Source organism: Heliangelus exortis, chromosome 1 (genome assembly GCF_036169615.1).
Source record: "Heliangelus exortis chromosome 1, bHelExo1.hap1, whole genome shotgun sequence".
NCBI classification, from domain to species: Eukaryota; Metazoa; Chordata; class Aves; order Apodiformes; family Trochilidae; genus Heliangelus; species Heliangelus exortis.
In genome coordinates this window covers 153786697-153806885 of record NC_092422.1, presented here as the reverse complement: position 1 = coordinate 153806885, position 20189 = coordinate 153786697, and the positions used below count along the sequence as shown (strand labels likewise).

Genomic DNA, 20189 nt, shown 5'->3' with positions numbered 1-20189 from the left:
CTATCCCCATCCATCAGGCAGCCAGCGAGGCATCAGGAAGGAATGATGGATGTAAAATTATTACAGTGCTGCCACCCGATATACTTACTGCCATTTGTAACTAACGCTGGAACTGACACACTTTTTTCATTATTAAACATCCACATTAAGTCAACATTGGTCACTGTCATTTCACGTTTGGCAGTCTCTTAAGGGGAAGAGGGAAAGCTGGGGATGGGAGTGGGGAGGATGGTGGGAGGAGGGGTGGGTGGGAGAGGGAGAAAAGGCATCCTGAACCTGGTGTTCCATAAGAATGAGTAATAAATAGGTCCCCGCTTACAATGCTGGAAGAAATATTGTTACAAATAGCTCTTTAGTTCCAGCCCAGCAGACAAGTACATGTCAGAGCCTTTTAAAAGGACACACTCCAAGCGCCAACAGGGACAACTTCTATCACAGGTTAAGAAACACTTCAGCACAGGATGTCTACTTATCGGGATGCACTCACCTCAGAGCCTGCTGCCAGTGTGGCTGTGTCAGTGCACAGCATCTGAAACGCTTGTGTGGCTGCAATCCCTTGCACAGCTGCCCCTTGCACAGCCACCAGCTCCTGCAGCAGCAGGCACCAGTGTTCAGAACCTGGTTACCTGTGTTTGTACCAGCGTGCTCTGACACGTGCTCAAATACCTGCTTGTGTGCCTCCTTCCCTGCTCTTTTTTTTTTTTTTTTTATAGTTACTCGGGTACATAGGCAAGTGCCTGAGAGTCTGACTTGGAGTCAGAAAATTATTGGCTCACTCAGTGCATGTTTGTGCTGTGTATCTCTGCAAGAGTGCACCGTAGGCTTGTATGCATGCACACACATGCTGGCTCTTGGTGTTTGTGTACAACTCTTTGCAAAGGAACAGGCAGCTTTGAGGCCGAGCAAATAGATTGCTGATGCTGCCCGCTGTGGGTTGTGCACTAGATGACAATCCAGACTCTAAGCTACCTGTATAAAAGGTAACACTGTTTATGTATAGTACATATCAAACTATAATTAACTGTAGATGACAATTACAAATAGAACTATGCTCCTGGGTTTCCAAGAAACCATAAAAACATATACACAGACTTCTCATTTATACATGGAAATGTTTCCAAGAAAAGTGATGTAAAAATATGTTTTATAGCATTTGCAATTAAAATAGGTCTTAGTAAAATCCAAGTTCATCATGATGCTCATAGCTTTTACTGTAATTCTCTGAAAATCAAATCCCTCAAGATGGTCCAAGTTGGGTGCCCATGAAGTGACTCACCCAAATCATCCTAGCTATTTAAAAATTTTTTTTTTCTCATTTATGACTTCTTTTATACAGTTTCTATCCAATTCCACAAAACTCCTCTCTCACTGCTGCCTTACAGCTGGCAGGTCTGGCTGTCCACAGGGATCAACCCATATGGGAACACAAACTAGATAACAGGTTACATACATGTGTGGAGAAAAGCCCCAAGAGCTGTAACAGACATTCACAAAGATGATTTTCCAGCCTAGAGACAGCCCAGCTACTCCTGACAGATAAATCCCTACCATGAGTCTAACATACACATTCAAGACTGCACATTCCCTACCTTCCCTGGTCAGCTGATGCAGCAATTCATGCTAAGAAAAAAAAAACAACAACCCTCAACAGGTTTCAGAGAATCACAGATTTCCGTAACTACACCAGCCACAGCAACAAAGAAAGGAGGAAGACTTGGGATAACCCCAGATCAACGTTTGCTGCCCATAAAGATTGGGATCACTCTACGGGAAGGAGAGTCTTAACTATGCAGAACATCACTAGAGACATAATGTACATTTTTAAGTATAAATAGACCTCTGGTCACACAGCTACACTAGGCTAACCCTCTTTTAATTCCAACCCCCACCTCAAAATCTCTGTCAGGAAGCAACCACTGAGCAAATGTAATGTCCCAAATGTTCAGGGGGCTGTTGCCTCGAAGTCCCCATTGAGACCCTGAGCTTCTGACAGAAAACTCTGGGTGGTAGCACTGCAGCACTCAGTTTCTCACTACCCGCCTTCCCATCTCTTTGTCTTTCTCCTGAAAACAGGGAGAAACGGAATAAAATTTAATTTAAATTGGCAACAACTGCCCTCCTCTCAAATCTTGCTCTTAATAGGAGAGAATACTTTAAAGTCTTAGATCAAACAGACACAAACTTTTGAGAAGTTGGAGTATTTGCCTGGATCTGAACTTCACAGCTGGCTAGTCAGCGGGCAGCCTAAAGCATCTATGGGAAAAGAGAAGAAGTACTTCAACTTTACAGCTTACATCTTTTCCTCTGTGAGGTCAAACACCAGAGACAGGTCAGGAGATCCTACAAGTTAAAAAGCGCAACTTCTTGAATAGTGTTTAGTACCTTTAGTGGTCACCCCAGCAACAAAAATGCTGTTATAGTCTTGGAGAACTCTGTCCTTTCCCAATTCCACTTAAAAAAAAAATAAATAAAAAAAGTAGTGCACTCTGATAAAGTCTTGGCACTTACAGTATCAGAAGTCCCAAACCCTACAGCTGCTTTAGAGAAATTTTCAACTGAGCAAACAGTTTTTATTTCCTGCTACCTTGTAAAAGAACTCCTCTCTGCCCTCCACGAGCCCACCAGGAGGCATGAATTAGAGAGGAAAATAAACTTCAACTGGGGTAGAGGGTGAGAAGTGAAAACAGAAGGCCTAAGGAGAATCCCAACAATAGGGAAGTAACAGAATAAAGTGAATGCAGATGGTTCCACTCCTGTTACTTAATCAAAAGGCTGTGCAGAGTCACTAGAGCCAGCATAAAGTCATGTGTTAGAACAACAGCTGATCTGTATTAAAGAAGATTAACTCGCAATGCCATGGTGGAGGGCCTGGGATTATTTTATGTACTTCCATTGCCGAACAAGCCGTCAGCACAATTACTGCCCTCCGATGTGAATGACTGATCTGTAACCACAGCTAAACAGCATGCTGCTTAGGGGCCTGGGTGCTTCATGAAGATGAATTTCCATACCATCAAAGTGCTTTTAATGGGCTTCCTGATCCAACCACAAGGCCTGCTTTGCAAGTATATAGAACTCAGGATGAAGGCTTCCTGTCCAAAAGGATTTGGTCGGTTGTCACTTGACAATTCCCAGCCAGCACAAGGGAGGAGAGGGGGGGAGATAGGTAGAGTTGTCTCTGCTTTGGAAGGATTAAAAAAAAAAAAAAAAAAAAAAAAAGGAGAAAAAAGAAAAAAAAAAGGGTACAGATGCTTTCTGAATGCAACCAACTGCTGTATCCACAGCTGAATTCAATGCGCTTAACAAATAACGGCAATTTAGCTATGCTTGCGAGGAATAGCTTGAGTCACTTTGCATTAGCATCTGGCTGAGTGTTAAAGTCATTTCTACATGGGGAGCAGAGAAAAGAAATTTCTGCTCCGAGCATCCTTTCAAGAATGCTTAAATATTTGAATATAAATTCCTTTGTGCTTGTGATCGCTTCTTCTTATATCCGACACTCTGCTTTTTCCCTTTTCCCTTCTGGTACTCTTCTATGTGAAATGCTGTAAACATACTCCATCCCTCTCTTCCTTTCTCTCTCCCCATACCAGCAGTCTCAGTCTTCTAGGAGAAATTGTATGTACAGCCAGATACCTATTACAACGACCTCTTTTTTCCTTCCCCTTCGTCTCAAGAAAGTGCATGAAATTGGAGTAATTTCTACATCAGTTACACCCAGGATAGGCTGATGAAAAAAGTACACTAGTGAAACACTCACATGTACGTTTAACATTCATTACCCAGACTGCTGGCTTCTCACAGCTTATTGATCAAACTCCATCTAAAACCAAGGAAAACGGAAACCTATCCAAATTAGCAATCTGCTCTTTCTGGACAATATTGTTTGACTCACAAGCTTCCTAGGATGACTGACTTTCAAGTTTCTGCTAAATAGCTGATCATTTTAATCTATTCTATTTTATCTGCCTATCTCACTATTCACACAGGGCCTTCCAGTGAAAAGCTACTAGAAGCAATTTCAATAAAATTCAGTTTATACCAAATGCAACAACAGGTCATCTTCTCTGTACTGCACGACAAAGGCTCTATCAGAAAATATTGCTGGGCAAGAGAGGAACTGAGGAAAAAAGTCTTGCTAAGCATATGTGAGACACACACAAGAGTTCGGATGTATATTTCAGGCATCAGTATTATAAGGACAGCTCACCAGAAGTGTGGCAGCAAGGACTGGCAGTGTTATTTATCCCCCGTAGGCCAGGGCAGTGCACGGAAATACATCAAGCATTTCCAGAGAAAAGCAGGAAATCACAACCTCTTTCACATACACAATGATTACAGTATATACAAATTTTACTAGAGCATACTCTTGGTATTTTGTTATAGCACAGCTTCACAGGCCAGTTCAAAAGCAGGCGATGGCAAGACCTATGCTTTCTGCTTCCTCTAAGTTTCACTGCAAATACTTGGTGCAGTTTGTGTTGTCAATTCTCCATTTTTTTCCATTTTGTTAAGTCATCTAACATGACATGACAGTGCTACGTTGCAATGGTCACAAAATATCATATATGACAGCCTCATAAGGCTAAATACCCAGAAGCTGAGCCTGAGTATCAGCAAAGCTTATGTTCCCAAAGAAGCTTGAATATTTTCAAATCCAGCTCATCTCACAAACACATGTAAGCATTTCCATAAAGCAAGATTTCCACTTAGACCCAGAGAGTTCCAAGATCACCTTCTCATAATACACACTGACAGGCTGGAACAGAGAATTAGCGGCCTCCAAAGTTCTCGTGCGAGCTTTAACTATCCCTGCCTCCTCCCCAGTCTGCCCTAAGGGTCTCCAGGTCTCTCTCTCCTGTCATCTCTCGGTTGTGGTTTTCATTTTGCTTTTCCCCTTTTTTTTGAAAGAAGTAACTATTCTGTTTACAAGTGGGGAATAAGAAAATAGAGCAAGAAAAAGGAGGGGAAAAAAGGAGGAAGAGCCTATGTATCACCTACGCAACCTACGCAACCTCTGACCCTTTGCAAAGGCAGTTTTGGAAACTCACCTTTTCTGCCCGGCAGTTGTTGAGACCCAAGCTATTCACAACAGCCACCTTTCCATCCAGCACCTGTTGTTCCCTCCGAAGTTGCTCCTTCATCTGTCGGGCCTCCTGGATTGCCTTAGTAACAGCATCATGGTCATTTAAATAACCTGACGACGTGATAGAAGAAAGGATATCTTAAAAAAAGAAAGTTACAAGAAAACACTTTAGCTTTCATCGATGAAATGCACCAAGACTTTGTCATCATTAATGAGAAAGAGTTAAGAGGCAGTGCCCAGAAGCCCATCCACGTTTTGTAATTCTGTGATCGTTATGATAGAGCCACCTGGATAGAGAGCATGAGAAACCTCAGTGCCAAAGTCATCGTCCTGATACTTGATCCCATTAGTTTCAATATTTCTCTAATGCTGCAGAGGTTAGCCCTGTGGTTTGTATGCAGCAGGATGTAACTGGGGAAGACTTAGGGGAAGCTTTGATCATGCCAGCAATCCCAAACTCTTAAAAATAGACCATTTCATTCTTCCCCTTCTTAAAACTTGTGAATACATTAAAATAAACCACAGGTGGCGGTGGTTTGCTATAGATATGAAATGCATAATGGCTGGGAAGAGAAACCTCATCCACTGAATGCTCCCCACCACCACCTGTCATTCAGAAATGTGTAAGAAACCACAGCTACATGGACCTACATTCCCACTCCTATTCATGCTGCTAATAGTAGGTCAAATGTCCACTGTTTTGCTGCAAATTCACAGCCTACGGCTTAGCCTTTGTAGTCACTGAATTATTTCTTTTTAAAATGTTACAAGCATCACCGGCACAGCTAATACTATTTAATTTTAAATGTGACACTTTGTCATTTTTTTCTTTTAGCGTACTATAGATTATACTTATTATGATCTGCATGTGATTTGTAGGATAGAATACTGATGGGAGACTCCAAGCCCCAGTCTATTTTTCAAATATTAAAGGAGAGGCTAATATCTATCAATCTCCCCCCCCCCAGCCCCCATCCCCACACGCGCGTGCACGCACACACTTCTTTCTGTCTTTTAACTAGGGCATAAAAACGGCATAAAATGAATCTGTAATATGAAATTGCCCAGAAAAGGGACTTCTGTTTGTGACATGAGGCTAAATCTAACCAGATCCATTGGTGAATTGTGACAGATGGAGGGACTGTGAGACAGAAGGCAGGCACTAATCACACACAAAATGACCGGCTTGCCTCAACATGTTCCATGGATTCCAGCAAACTTTACACCCTAATCCATTTTTAGAACAAAAAACATCTGGGCCATAAATCCTCTAATCTGCCAAAACACGCTATTAAATCCCATGATTTGTTGAAAAACACTAAGATTAAAGAAAGGAAATATAAAATGGCTAACTGCCGTGTTAGGAAAGTGTTATTAATACTCTTTCTTTGTCTCAATTATGAATGTTCTGTTCCTAAAGAGCCTTGTCTAATCATGTCAGATTACACATCCTTGTTGTATTGCTAGACTCTTCTATCTGATCCGCTGATTGCCAAAAAACGTAGGACATTGTCTTGATGCTTAAAACATTTCAGGGGAAGAAGCTGATGTCAGATTTGTTCAGTGCCTCGCTGCTGTCAGGATTTTAGTTTGGTTTGGGATTTTATTGTTGGTTTTTTTTGACTGCAGACAGAATGAGATTGGTATTTCCACCTTCCTTGGCATGTAAAAACTAGAAAGAAAAGTTTCTGTGTAGTTTGACTGCTGTTAATTATACTAACAGTTAGATTTTGGCTAAATACCCAGGAACACTGAGAGTTTTGTATGAAACAACTTGATCCACATTGCTTTTATCAAATGACCCAGTTCAGTAATTCCCAGCCAATTGAATTCCAGTAATTCCAGCTTTCTCAGCATAAGGAACTGCATGACCTGCACCAGCATAGTGTTACCAGCTGATGTTTGGTTTTTTTTTTTTTACCTCCATTTTATCAACTTGCCTGGTTTCTTCCCCACTTTGAATCCCCACTAATCAAGCTTGCAGATAGTCAGAATAAATTAAAAAGGAAGCAAGCAAACAAACAAATGCACAGTAGCATTACTGCTGCTTGTGCTCTCGATTAGGCTAGGTATAGTACTTTCAACTGTAATACAGCTGAATTTGCCTAAGAACTGGAATTCATGCCCTTCTCCAGACGATTTGGCTTTTCCTGAATACTGCTATCTTTGAGACAGTTTGGCACATGACAGTGAATAAAAGCAAGCACTCCTTATGTTTTTCAGTAGCTGCCAAGATGCTGGTGTGCAGGGAAATGATTAATATAGAAGCGAGTTGAATGTAAATTATTGTTGTTTAGGGTAGGTGGTGAATTATTGACAGAGAGGGGAACCGCATAACATAAAATGCACATAGTTGCAAGGATTGCCAAACTAGCATGGAGATGTTGAAGATAATGGCAAAGGGCAGAGAGAAGTTGTTTCTGTTTTTAGTACACGGACATATGCCTGTTCCCAAAAAGAAATGCTTGGATTTAAAGTCATGCATGAAGCCACGACATTTGTGACTGCTCAGTCTGTAGCAAAATTTATAAGCTATAAGGATAGCTCTAGAAAAGGACTACGTAAGTGTATGCCCAAAAGTAACTATACTGGCAATCACAGAAGGCTGTAAGTTTACATCTCCAAAGACAATTGAACAATACATGAACATTTCTCTATGTTCTCCCCAGAATGGAGCAGCTGGAAGAACTCCTGTCAGAGAATGGTTTTAGTTTGAAGTGTCAGAGAAAAATGAGAGCTCAGCTGCATCCCAGCAAAGTGGGCTGTGCACACCTAGGACAGACAAGTTGCCCCTTGCACCGACAGCCCCAGTCACTTAAATGGGGAAGTAACTATCTGGCAAAGGACTGTGTGCTTCCCAGTAACCTTTCCTGCAGGGATCCATCTCTCAAGATAAAAAAAGTGATCCAGTTTCCCTACCACCTTTACAGACCCATTTGCTATAAATGCTATCAAAATGGTTTTTTTGTGGCGTTGTTCCTATTGGAGGGTGACCTGAAATTACCTGTATACTTTTTTAAGACCACAAAATGGTTTTAACATGGTAACAAGTTTTACTTGCTGTAATTTTAGTTGGATTTGACCCAGCAGTTAGCAGGAAAAGACCCTGTAGAGTTTTCACGAGCCTTTCATTCTTCTAGTCCTCCACTAAAGGACAGACCTTTGCTAGCAGCAGGCTATGTCTGTCCAGCTCCTCCACCAGAGTTAAGGACTGCTTATCTTACACATACAGTATGCACCACGATACTGCTCAGCAACCTCAAAAAGTCACTTTCTGTATTTGTAGCTGAGAGATATACAGCAGTGAACTCTATGTCATTAACAATAACTTAAGTATGTTATCTTTTGCTCCACAGTTTTCCATGGTTTATTAATGGTATAACATATTAATTCTTCTTACAGGAGTGACCTTTAAAGCTCCATTCATCCTCAGAGCTTTTATCCAATTACATTATCACTCATTACAGGTACAGCATTTCAAAATCTGCATTTTGTTAAAAGAAGTAAATTATGGGGGTCTCAAACCTATGAAAAATATCATGTATGTAGGGAAAGAAGATTGGAGAGAAGAGAACAAGAGATGTCCTGCCACTGCAGTGCAGGTCAGATGCTTAAGTCCCCACCTAAATGTGATGGTCACTCTTTTAGGGACAAAAAATTAATGTGGAAAAAATTGAAGCTTGGTGCATTGCACATGGAGAGCAGTAGGACCAAGCAAATTAAAGACAAAATACATTATTACCTGCCACAGTTAAAGAGTGTAGGGCTAATAATAATTTACACATTAACAATTAAAAATGTGGTATATACAAAATACTTATATAATTGTAGCATGTCACATCAAATAAAGTTACTATATTTTCTAAAGGTATAGAAGCATATCCTCTGTCTGATATATGCAACCATCACACTAGCAATTACCATGTGTGCACAGTGGGAGAGTAATACAATGGGAGCTAGATCTGTTTTGAACTCTGGACATAACTATGGATCTTCCTGGTGTAAGGAGAATATACACTACACAGAACTGGGGTGAGACCCACAGAGACAGAAAAAAAATTTAGTATTTAGCACTGACATGTTGCAGAAACAGCTTCTGATGGGTTTGACCTATGGCTTCTTTTATTCTTTGTGCTATCTCTGAAAGTGGCCAGCAGGAGATGCTTTAGGAGCAGCAAGACACATGGTATCAAAGAACAATCTATCTCACTTAATTCACCTAAATAAAGCTTGATCTACCCTGGAAATCTTAATTCAGGTTATATTCAATACTTCATGGGATAAAATGTTTCAGTTTGAAGGCTGAAGAATGGGGGGGTGTACACATTTTACTTAACACATACAAAGAACCATCCCTTTAACACATCTGACTGGTAAAATAACCACTAGGACAGTCATTACTGAGATGGTCTTCAAGAAAAGATTTGACAGGAGGAAGAATTAACACTGTTTTGTGGAAGAATGTTAAAAACAGCTAGTCAAGACTTTTGCAAGATAACAACATCACACCTGGTTTTTTTTTTGTTTGTTTTTTTGTTGTTTTTTTTAAAATTAACCTGGTGACTGTTTTACTTATTAAACCAAGGTAAAGTAACGGTCCATACAGGTTTTTAGTGGAATAAGGATTAAACCTGTAATTCTGCAAAGATTTATTTGCACATGTAGACTTCTAGATTAAAGAGAATTTTTTTAAAGTTTATCCATCACTTTTTGATGACACAGCCTAATATAACAGGTCTTTATTGCCTTCTGTTGGACAGGCCACTGTCTTTAATGTATGCCATTAAACAAACAACATTTATTAACTTTTAGAGACAACACAGTATCTGATATAACACGGGTCACTGTTTTCCAGGTCTGTAAAAGTTAAGATACTCCTCCTGAAATGCTAGGTCTGTTGTCCTTCTTTACTGACATCAGCAAATATGGTTTTATGGTCAACCAGTGACAGCTCATAGACCACTGTCTGGCACAGGCTGATAAACACCCACTATCCAACAGCATCCATCAGTCATTACAAAGAGGGGCAAATGAAACTGAGCTTACCTATTGTGTTAGCTCTGGCTGAAGGACTAGCTAATGTTGCTGGCACAGAGGATTTTAGTGAACTGGCCCCACTGTTTATTCTCAGAGTTGGCATATGAGGGGAGGTGGGTGACGTGGGAGACTTGCCATCAGATGTCTTGGGTTTGGCGGAAAGGTTAAGAGGCTGGGCCACTTCATCCTATGAGAAGCAAAAGAGGAAAGAATGTTATTTAAAAAAAAAAACGCTGTTGGCACAACACTGTCAAAGCAAAGACAGTTGTTTTCAGCTCATATGAACTTCTAAGCCAAAAAGGTTGTATGATATTTGTTAAGATCAAACATGATACCATCTCGTCATTTCAGTGTGGAACTGACATGACTGATAAACTGGAAAACTAGAATGTAATAATCAGAGAACACCTTCCATTTGTACCTTCTATGTAAGAATTGTATCTGAAGAAATTAATCATACCAACAGGATAAATGCTTTTATGATAAAAATTAATAGCATTTATACAGTTGTATTTTATTGCTATTTATTTTGAACATAAGGATGAATGAAATAAGAAAAAGCATTTTCAACCACCCAAATTGGACAAAGGTGTTTGAGTGAACAAGTCTTCAGTTGGGGTATTTTTGCTGTTCTTTTGGTTTTCTTAGGTTTTGTTGTTTGTTTTTGTTGATTTTAGTTTTATTTTTGTTTGGTTGTGGGTTTTTTGTTTGGTTGCTTTTTTAAAAAAATATCTGTGCTCTCCTCTGAACTTCCAAGGCTTAAAATTTCAGGAACAAACACATCATAAGAAATAAATGCTTCTCTTCTACCGTGACAAGACAGCAGGAAGAACTTGCACTTTTTTTCCACAAAATCAAACAATAAGCTGCATAACTCTGCATAAGCCCCTAAATTTTTTCATGGTGGGCTTCCAAGATTTCTGGAGTTACTATTTTGTAAAATAGAGAAACTGGGTAACATTTTTTTGCAGAGTAACTCGAATTATTAGTAAACCTGGCTTGATTACACAAAGTAACAGACAGTGCTCTAAAACACATTAAAATTCTAAGTCATGTAGTTTTGTTTGACCAAAATAAAGTACAATGAGGAGGGGAGGAACATGGGAGAAAAAACTTTTCTGTAAGGGGGACATCTTAGAAGTAATTTTAACTGACTTTTCAATAACCAGAATTAATGGATATGGTATTAAATCAAACCATCACATATAAGCTTAATTCAAGAATGCCATCCTTCAGTTACTGGAAGTGTTACATCACACAACTGGATTTCAGCTCTAGGAACTGATGAAAGAGATTCTGATCTCCCTAAGTTATAAGTACCTTCACTTCTACAAAATTATTCCTATCTTAGAGCAATGCAAAGAGAACTGGAATTAGACTGATAATGTTTGAGTGCTTTACTTTTATCACTAAGGGGTATATGTAACTACAGTCATATAAAATTGATTCTTTTCCACAGAGGGTGGTGTGCTGCAGCAAAGAAAGGATTTTATAGTTGCCTATAGCTTGTGGAAGTACAATGTGGATGCACATCTCCAAACCCAGGACAAGTCTGTAAAGCACTGTCATCTAACTTTTCCATTACCTTAGAAAAGCAAGCTTTGAGCAAAGTACTTCTGTTATTTCTACCCTTTTGTAATAGTCATGGTTAAAAATAAGATAAAGCTTAGCAAACAAATGTGTCAGGGACATTATGGACAAAGCTGTTATTCTTATAGTGGCATTTAAGCTGTCCTAGACCAAACTCCTGCATAAAGGGTGAAAAAAATCAATGCATAAAATGGACTGGGGAGTATATGCAATGTTTTTTCAGAAGTAATTTAGGCACTTAGAAGGCACTTAGATGTTCTGTTCATCTTCTAGAAGAGTGAAGCCTCAGCCTTAGAAATGCTACCCAGTTCAACCAGCATCAGTCATTTTAGGAAGGCATAAATTACTTTACAGAAATACAAATTAATCCATATTAGAATAAAAAACAAGGGAAATGGAAAGGGACTTCCCGCAGATGGAAGGGGACTTGGCTCTGCTGTTCCACTGATTTTGACTCAAAGAATAAATAAATCCCACAACAGTGCAACTGTAATGTTATGAGTACTAAGATAGTTGCATAAAAGAGTAAGCACAAACTTGCCAAAAAATCATTCCAACACAGTGACCTGTGCCAGACGTGGAACCCTGAAGAGTAAAGTCATCTATTTGGAAGCTAGCATCAGGAGAACCAATGCAAACCTGCCCACAGACTTGTTTCAGTACAGTCCAAGAGGGGTTACTTGCATTTATATTCAGTTCTTGACCTTTCTTGTAAGTCACAACATCTGATTAATTTCAGATATGGCAGCAAAAGCTGCCGTGTGCTCACTGGCCACTGGCAACCTGACTGAGAGCAGCATTTCAGCTCACAGGGAGTCGTGTGGGAATGGGATGGGAATGGCTCTCATGTGCCACAAAGTCAGCCTGGATTCCAACCTGCATCCTCGTGCTGAAATGTTTTTTTCAGTCTTGTCTTTTTGACTCAATCCGTTGGCTATCCTGTCCCTATGAAGTTTATTTCTTAACTTCACTCACTCCTTCTCCCTCTCCTCAGTTCCTCTGTTCTCTTTTTTTTAACCTGGTGTGAAGGGAATGTCTTGTGCAACTCCACTGCAGAACAGTGCAGAACTGTCTCATTTAATGCAAGTTAGAAATGGGGGAGCTGTTTTCTTCCATCTTAGGCATCCAGCAATGAAGCTGTCTACACTGTAACTATTCTTGGTAGTAAGAATGCTCTTCTTCATTCAAGTCAGCACAGCCCTCACTGGAGCCAAGAAGCATAAGACCTTGTGGAAATAATAGAAGTCGACAGTTCCAGAGCTGATAAATGTCATTCCAAATTGCCCCTTCATTCACTTTCATTGTGTGTTCAGGCTAATGGTAAATTAATCGGAGGTCACAGAAGCTTAGTTCTCATAAAGGGGGATAAGTAAACAATTTTCAGCTATTATATGTATTTACAAAATGGTATTACTTCACTGTCAGGTCTTCATAACATTTTCACTTCAGTTATTTCAAAGAGCATTCTCAAATCCTCACTGGATGTCAAATCCATTAAAAATTCAGTCAGAGAGTTTAGAAATCCTATGTTGGATCACGAGTTGATAATAATTTAAGCAAGTCCCTTACCACAGTGGAACTACATTTATTCCATGAAGGTCTGAAAAATGTCTGGGACACAGGTAATAATGTACAATTGTGTTAGGCATGAAGATGACTGTTCTGCTCTTCAGTCCTATATCCAGCGAGCGATTTCCCTCTTTTCCCCCTCTGCAGCCATAAATGCAAAATTCTCTGCTTTCCCAGTTTAAATCAAGAACTTGATTTGCACCTGAGTAACCATGAGAAGAATCAGCTGCTTGCCTGCCTTTAATTTTAACTATAAAACCTCCTAGCTAACATTCTGCCACATTATAGATTAGCAGGCTTCACTCTCAGTTTTATCAGAGCTGTATAAAAGTGCAGCATGACAGCTAAGGCAAATAAGTGACAAAAATAAAAAAAAAATAGATGTAGCATGTTCTCTCCAGGTATCTTCCAATAGCCAGGAGATTTGTTTTCATACAGTGGGATTACAGAAACTAGAACTACTCCCTGCACTTAGTTTTTATTAGAGAAAGCTCAGTATTGTTTGGTCCCTGCCTTCTTTTGACACACAGTTATTCCAAGATGCCATTGATAAAGAGTTTTTTCAAGCCTGTATTTTTTTAAAAAGTTAAACAAAGTCAAACATTTATTTATATGTAAGCCAAACCGATTAATGCTTAGACTAGAGGATGGTAAGACTCAAGAGCCTTGTAATAATATAAACACAGATGTGATGAAAGTAAAATATGATCCTGATTAAGAGTTATGAAGTGTTTCCTTTAAGGTAGTGCATTTGTCTTACAAAACAAAACACACACACGCACACAAATAAATGCATAGAATAAAGCATAAGCAAAAAACCTCACAACAGAGGGCCAATAAAATGAAGTACCAACACCAAAAGCAAAACATTGGTAAAGAGATTCCCATCCCCTGCACCACAGCAGTGTCAGAAAAGTCTCTACTTTAGGGAAAGCTGGTGGTTTGCTTCCCAGGATTGTAAGACACTAAGCCTTTGAAGCTCAGGTAACTTTAAATATTTGATTTGCTCTAGATTTTTTTTCCTAGCTGATCTGTAGGCATATGAGGGAAGAAAGAAAAACCCTTCATTTACACCAGAATTTTTGGGGTAAATAAATAATCAAGAGCTGTATTTTGTAGCTTCACTCAATCTGGATTTGTGTAACTTTTGAGCTTTCTTATTTAGGAATCAGACACTGGAAATTTCCAAACAGAATTGCCTGACTGGCAACATTTAAACAGAAATAGTGCTGGTAAAGTTGAGTGCTTTTCACACTTCTTTTAGAAGGTTTGAGTCGTCCTTTGAAAAGGTAAAATGCCAGGTAAACACAAATGCTTCTTGGTATGGGAGGAAAAAATGAAAGAGAGAGAAAAGGGAAGGATTTGGTCACAGTCACACAGTAACGCAGCGGAAGAGTTTAGACCAAGGAATTCTGACTCTCAGTCATGAATGTCGCAAATGCTTGGCTGAAATGGTGTCTTTCCTAATCTTTCAATCATGCTGTCTCTGTTTACTTCCTCCTAAGATAAAAGGTTAATTTATCTCTATGGAGAATGGGTATGGAAAAAAAGAAGGGAATAAAATCTGCTTTTGAGAATTTCTCTAAACCATTTATTGAAAATGGCACAATTTCAACACCAAGAGCTATATAAGTGAGTGATAGCCCACATGAATGAACTGGTTTCAGAGAAAGAAAAAAAGAATGGAGGTAGGGAAGAACCCAGACAATATATTTGGATTTCATAATCTCACTTCTTTTCACATATTTGAAAGATTAGTATGCTATTAAAATACTGTTACTGAATTACTGTACTGCCATTTAAGTCCAAGTGCTGTATCCCACTGTGGCACACACTGAAGGTCCAGGTTGCACAGTTTATTACAAAATCATGAACTGTTCTGTGTATCATCTGACTGGCAATACAAATGTGCTTAAATGACCTGGCAGAAGCACAGCCTAGCATGCTTTACTAAAGAGGCTTTTCATGACCTCTGGGAACACATTTGCCACATCTTGCTGCCTATTTAAATGACCTTGACAGTAGAAATTACAGCCAAATGAGTTAGAAATAAGAAGCCAGAGAGGGAGTCTCTAAAAGAATGCCTCTGCCACCTCACCAGAAACAAAGCCTCATTTCCCCACCCTGGTTCTGTTTCATGGAGCTCTTCATTTCAACAGAAATGCAAAATATGGAGCACTTACTGGCATGTCTGGGGCAGAAGACAACGATGCTATTGTTGCCCACTGAACAATGCAGCCAGTCAGTGGCTTATTCATTCAGTCTCTTGCTCATTCAGGGATTTCTAACCAAAATTTATCAGAAACCGAGGTGCAACAGCACAAATGCAAAGAAAATCCTTTGGTGTCACTGTCCCTCAAGCCTGCAGTTGTCCACACACTCACACAGAGACACTGGCAGTTTCCTTCACATCTCCTCCCATTATTCTGAGGCCATTCATGGTGAAATTATCAGTAGTGATAATAAGAAGCTGAGAGGTAAAGGCAGTTGTGAAACATGTTGCATAAATGAATCATGCTGCTGATATTATCCTCACTGATGAAATAATTGTATTAAATTAAGCAGGGATGTTCACATGACAGGATGGGTGAATTAGATAATGCTCATCTGCAGCTGCACCTCCTCCTGCCACATTCTCAAGTTTTGATTAAGAATAATGTGTCCCTTCCTGCAAAGGTGGAAATTTCTCTAACTACATAGAAAAAGAGATGGAAACATTTAAACAGGCACCTTGGTTATGATACGATAATAAAAGGAGCAGAATTATTCTTCAGGTTTAGATAAATCCATTTATCCTACTCTGGCCCACAAATTTCAGTGCCAAAAGCAGAAGGCACAACTGGACTCTTGTCAGAAAGGAAAAGGCACCAAAGACAAGGCAGGGGGCAAATATTAGGAAGAAGTCCATTTCTTTCTGATCACGCGAAGTGCACAGACTTTTTCTTCTGTGATAAAAAGCTGCAGAAACATCTCAGCTTGAATTTCTATCTACACACAGAATGCGTATAGATTTTTTTTGTTTTTACAGTATTGCTTTTTTGAGTATCTTTTCCTGAATGCTTTGCTCTCAGAAGGTAGATGATTTCTGGACTTAGTTCATGTTACCCAACCAAAGTTAGCATTTCCAGTTTTTCATGATAGTGCCCGAATACTCTTATTCACAGCAGTCAAAACAAAGAGGGGAACTGAACTGCCTTGTATTTGGGACAAATATTCCTTTTGTTCTCTTATCTGCTTTTTTTTTTTTTTTTAGGGGACTACTCAAGGAATAAATTACTCCCAAATGCTGTTTTATACACTGGGAGCATTCTTTTACAGTCTCCATTCCAGTTCATGGGGGAAAGTGGCACAGGAACACAACGTAACCTGTTCTGTAGCACTAGGAACAGACAGGATTTTTCCCCGGTCCTTTTTTACAAAACTAGGGTCTCTTTTCCTCTCAGAAAGATCCTCAATATCTACTCCTTTCATTCTTCTTTACAGAAATCCTAGCTTCCATGAAAGAACTCTGCAGTTACAAAGCCTAATTTGCTGCCCTGGAAACCCCAAGCTTTGATTTTTTTTTTCTAGTCCACATGTTGTCACATTAAAATAAGAGAGCTGCTGGGTTGTTTCCCCGTTGCATTTTGAGCTGTTGTTTCCCCAAGTTGTGCATAGGACTGAAGAACAAAAAAGGAGTATGCAAAATGACCTGCAAACAGAGGCCCTAAGAACTGGACGCCTTCACCTCCTCCCTACAACCTTTTTGTTCAATAGAAAGCACTTACTCTGCCATCTCATTCTATTCTATGAACCCCAGAAATAACAGAGGACCAAACGCCAAACAAGTCTAGGACCACTGTAGTCCACCAGCTAGCTCAGACTTGGAAGAGTGTGGGCTGTTTCACCTGCAGGGCAGTCTTAAAGCAGTGTTGTGGAGAGAGCTATGTAACTCCCCTTCAAAGCCTACATCCAAAAATAACCTGGGGCAAAGACCTGGATTTTGTGCAGCAACTGGTAGGAATTCCGCACATAGAACCTTACAAGAAACTCTTTAAAACTCTTCAGGAAAGGCAAGTGCTGCACTGGGATCTAGCCTCTTGGGGTCTCATGGATTTCAAGGCAGGCTGTTTGGCCAACAGAATACACCAGAGCATGCAGCTTAGCAAAATGAGCAGACTGGTGTGTGTTTACCCAAAATTCATTCATTTAGTTTCTCAAATCCTCAGAGAAGCATCCTCCAAATCACACTTGCAGCTCCTGGCTGGATTTGGACTGCCAAACGCCCACCATCCCTGAGATGTCTTCTGGTAATCTCCACAGAGAGCTAGCACAAAGTGTTTGAGGAAAGTGGCTGGTATGAGATTTCTGGCTACTTTTGCTGGATCATGAGTTTTCAGTCATATCAACCTCTGGGAAACCTGACAGATTACGGATACTTATCCCAACTTCAAACATTAATTTTCATCCATACAAAAGTAACTGACTTACTCCTGTTGCTGTTATCCTGCTGCTTGGGCATTTGCTCTCCTGTTAGACTGAAGCAAACAGAAGTGAGGGTTGCTCACCACACTGCTTAGGTCCCAGTATGGGGATTTTCAGTACAGCATGAAACAAAACTGCAGGTAGAAAGCACTTTTAGCATTTGCTTGCACCTCATGATGGAAAAGTTCCTTCTTACTCTGCATCTCTGAGTGAGTAAAAATTTAACTCAGTAGCCTCATTTACAAAACAACCTTTAGTGAAGCTTGTTCTGAGCAAATCCTGCCAGGTTTGGTCTGAAATGAGAAGAGTACACATTGAGTAAAGATACAACACGAACCAGTGCAGAGAGACTGCCCACACTTAGGATTCTGCTGGTCCATACTTGGTGTCAAACTTGGGACCTGTTGTTAGCTCTTTACTTCAAATAATTATTTTTTAGCTGTATTTTTCACATCACTGCTGTAACTACTTATTTTGTATATAATTCTATTAATGAAGTGATTTCCAGAGAAGACTCAAGTCAGCTGCTGAGCAGGAAGAGTGATGTAAGCACAGGTCAGCAGGGGTTGATGCAAATACCGCACATCTACAACGGAAGACATAAACTACTTTTTCATGCTTTGAACCATGCAAATCACTTCACAAGAAGTAAAAATCATTAGAGAGGATTACAAACTTGTGGGGGACAGGACGGGAAAGGATTCTTCCTAGAAAGAATGCTTCTTCCAAACTGTCCCCACTGAACTACATGGCAAGTAGTAGGATGCAAAAGGGGAAAAAAAATATCACTTCTCCAGTGTAGCACAGGAATATTAATTATTCAAGTTCATAATTACTCTGACTTAAACAGTAAATCGACTATTTTATAAACAGGAAAAATAAGGCACAAAGTTACCAAATGGTTTACCTTATCTCCAAAAGTGAGTAAGCAGCTGAGTCATAAGGAAGAGCAGAGCAATTGTCACGCTTACTCAGACCAATGTTTTAGGGATTTCTAGTACTGTACTGAAACTCCCAAAATGTCAACCTGCTTCAAAAGAAGTTGCAAGAAAAACAGAAAGTTGCCAGTTTGATATGTGGCACCTTCTCCTGAACAAGTGGTGGGCAGAAACTGGCATGGCCCATACCCCCTGAAGCATGATGCCTTGTAACTTGGGTTTTGGTTACATAATTCTGTCTCAGTAAAAACCAGAAGTCTAACGATGTGGTGGGGTGTTTCCTTAATAAGGTACTCTCCCACCCATAACAAGGCTGTTTTAAAAAATGGAAATGGGTTTTGTTTGCTGCTCAAATTGAACTTGGGAGTCACCAACTTCCAACAAATAATCCCCAGTAAATGTTAAGCAGAATGAACAGCAACGAAAACAACAAAACCTGAAAGGACGGGGAAGGACTTGGAAGGAAATAAAACAAGGACCTGCAAAGCCAAACAGCATTACAAACTGGTACATTTTAAATGAACAACAAGAAAACAGAAGCCACACTGATCAAAGCCTCCCACCTCCTCTCTGTGGTGGATGACACCTTCGCTGGAGCACACCACCACCTCTAACCCCACACCTGCAAAAGGAATTAATTTCAAAAAGAATACAGACCAAAGCCTACGGTATCAAAACAAATTAGCAACAGACCCCTCCTCCTGCTGTGGTCAGGCAGGAGAAGCAAAGATGCTGAAGGATTCTAAGATTCAGGGGAGGGGAAGACAAAACAAAACAAAGAAACTCCCCCCCCAAAAAACAAAACCAAAACAACCCCAGCTGTTGAAAACTTCAGAAGAAACAAGTCAAAAGAGCTCGACAGAAAAGAGATTTCAAACAGCTTGGAAAACCAGCAGTGAGCTAAGAAATTCCTTTTCAAAAACCACCTGTGCTTTCTCTGACTTTGGATATATCTCTAGTCTTGGTAGACTTTTCACAAAGAGAGGCAGCAATGTATGCAGCACTACAAGTAAGTAGTGCAAAGATAACATGCACTGTTTTTATTTATAGATCCATACAACTGTAAGAAAAATGTCAAAATATATTTTGCAACTGTAGATATGACCTGCTTGACAATTTGTTTTTCCAACTAATAGCTTTTCAAAGGAAAACTATCAACACAAAACTCATCCGTCTTTAATGCTTGTGTGCTATGAACAACAACCCAGATCACTAAAATCAAGATGATTTTACAACTCTGTCTTGCCGGGTATTTTTTAATTTCACCTACTTTTAGCAATAAGATGAAACCTACCAGCAGCTCCAGAAACCGAAGGAAATTTAACATACTGTGGGGAGTGTTCAAAGCAAACACATGCTCCATCAAGGAGTACTGCAGGCATAGAAAAATAATTTGTCTAACATTCATACCCCACTCATAATTACATACGTGGGGTTAACTACTTGAGAGTACACCTGCTGGGAAGGGTCAGTCTGTTTCCCATGCCACGCTCAGGCCTTTATTT

General features: G+C 39.8%; 1 protein-coding gene across 10 annotated transcripts in view; it reads right to left on the bottom strand.

Moving 5' to 3' along the window:
• SOX5 (SRY-box transcription factor 5) overlaps positions 1-20189 on the bottom strand; it is a 296148-nt gene that overhangs the window by 27355 nt on the left and 248604 nt on the right. For 6 of the 10 annotated variants that reach the window (XM_071733083.1, XM_071733091.1, XM_071733084.1 and 3 more), the window contains 2 exons: positions 10133-10310; positions 5052-5224 (listed from right to left, as the gene is read on the bottom strand). In XM_071733083.1, the coding sequence (XP_071589184.1) occupies positions 5052-5224; positions 10133-10310 (351 nt within the window). The remainder of the gene's footprint in view (positions 1-5051; positions 5225-10132; positions 10311-20189) is intronic. The other 4 variants (XM_071733090.1, XM_071733085.1, XM_071733086.1 and 1 more) reach the window with 1 other exon arrangement.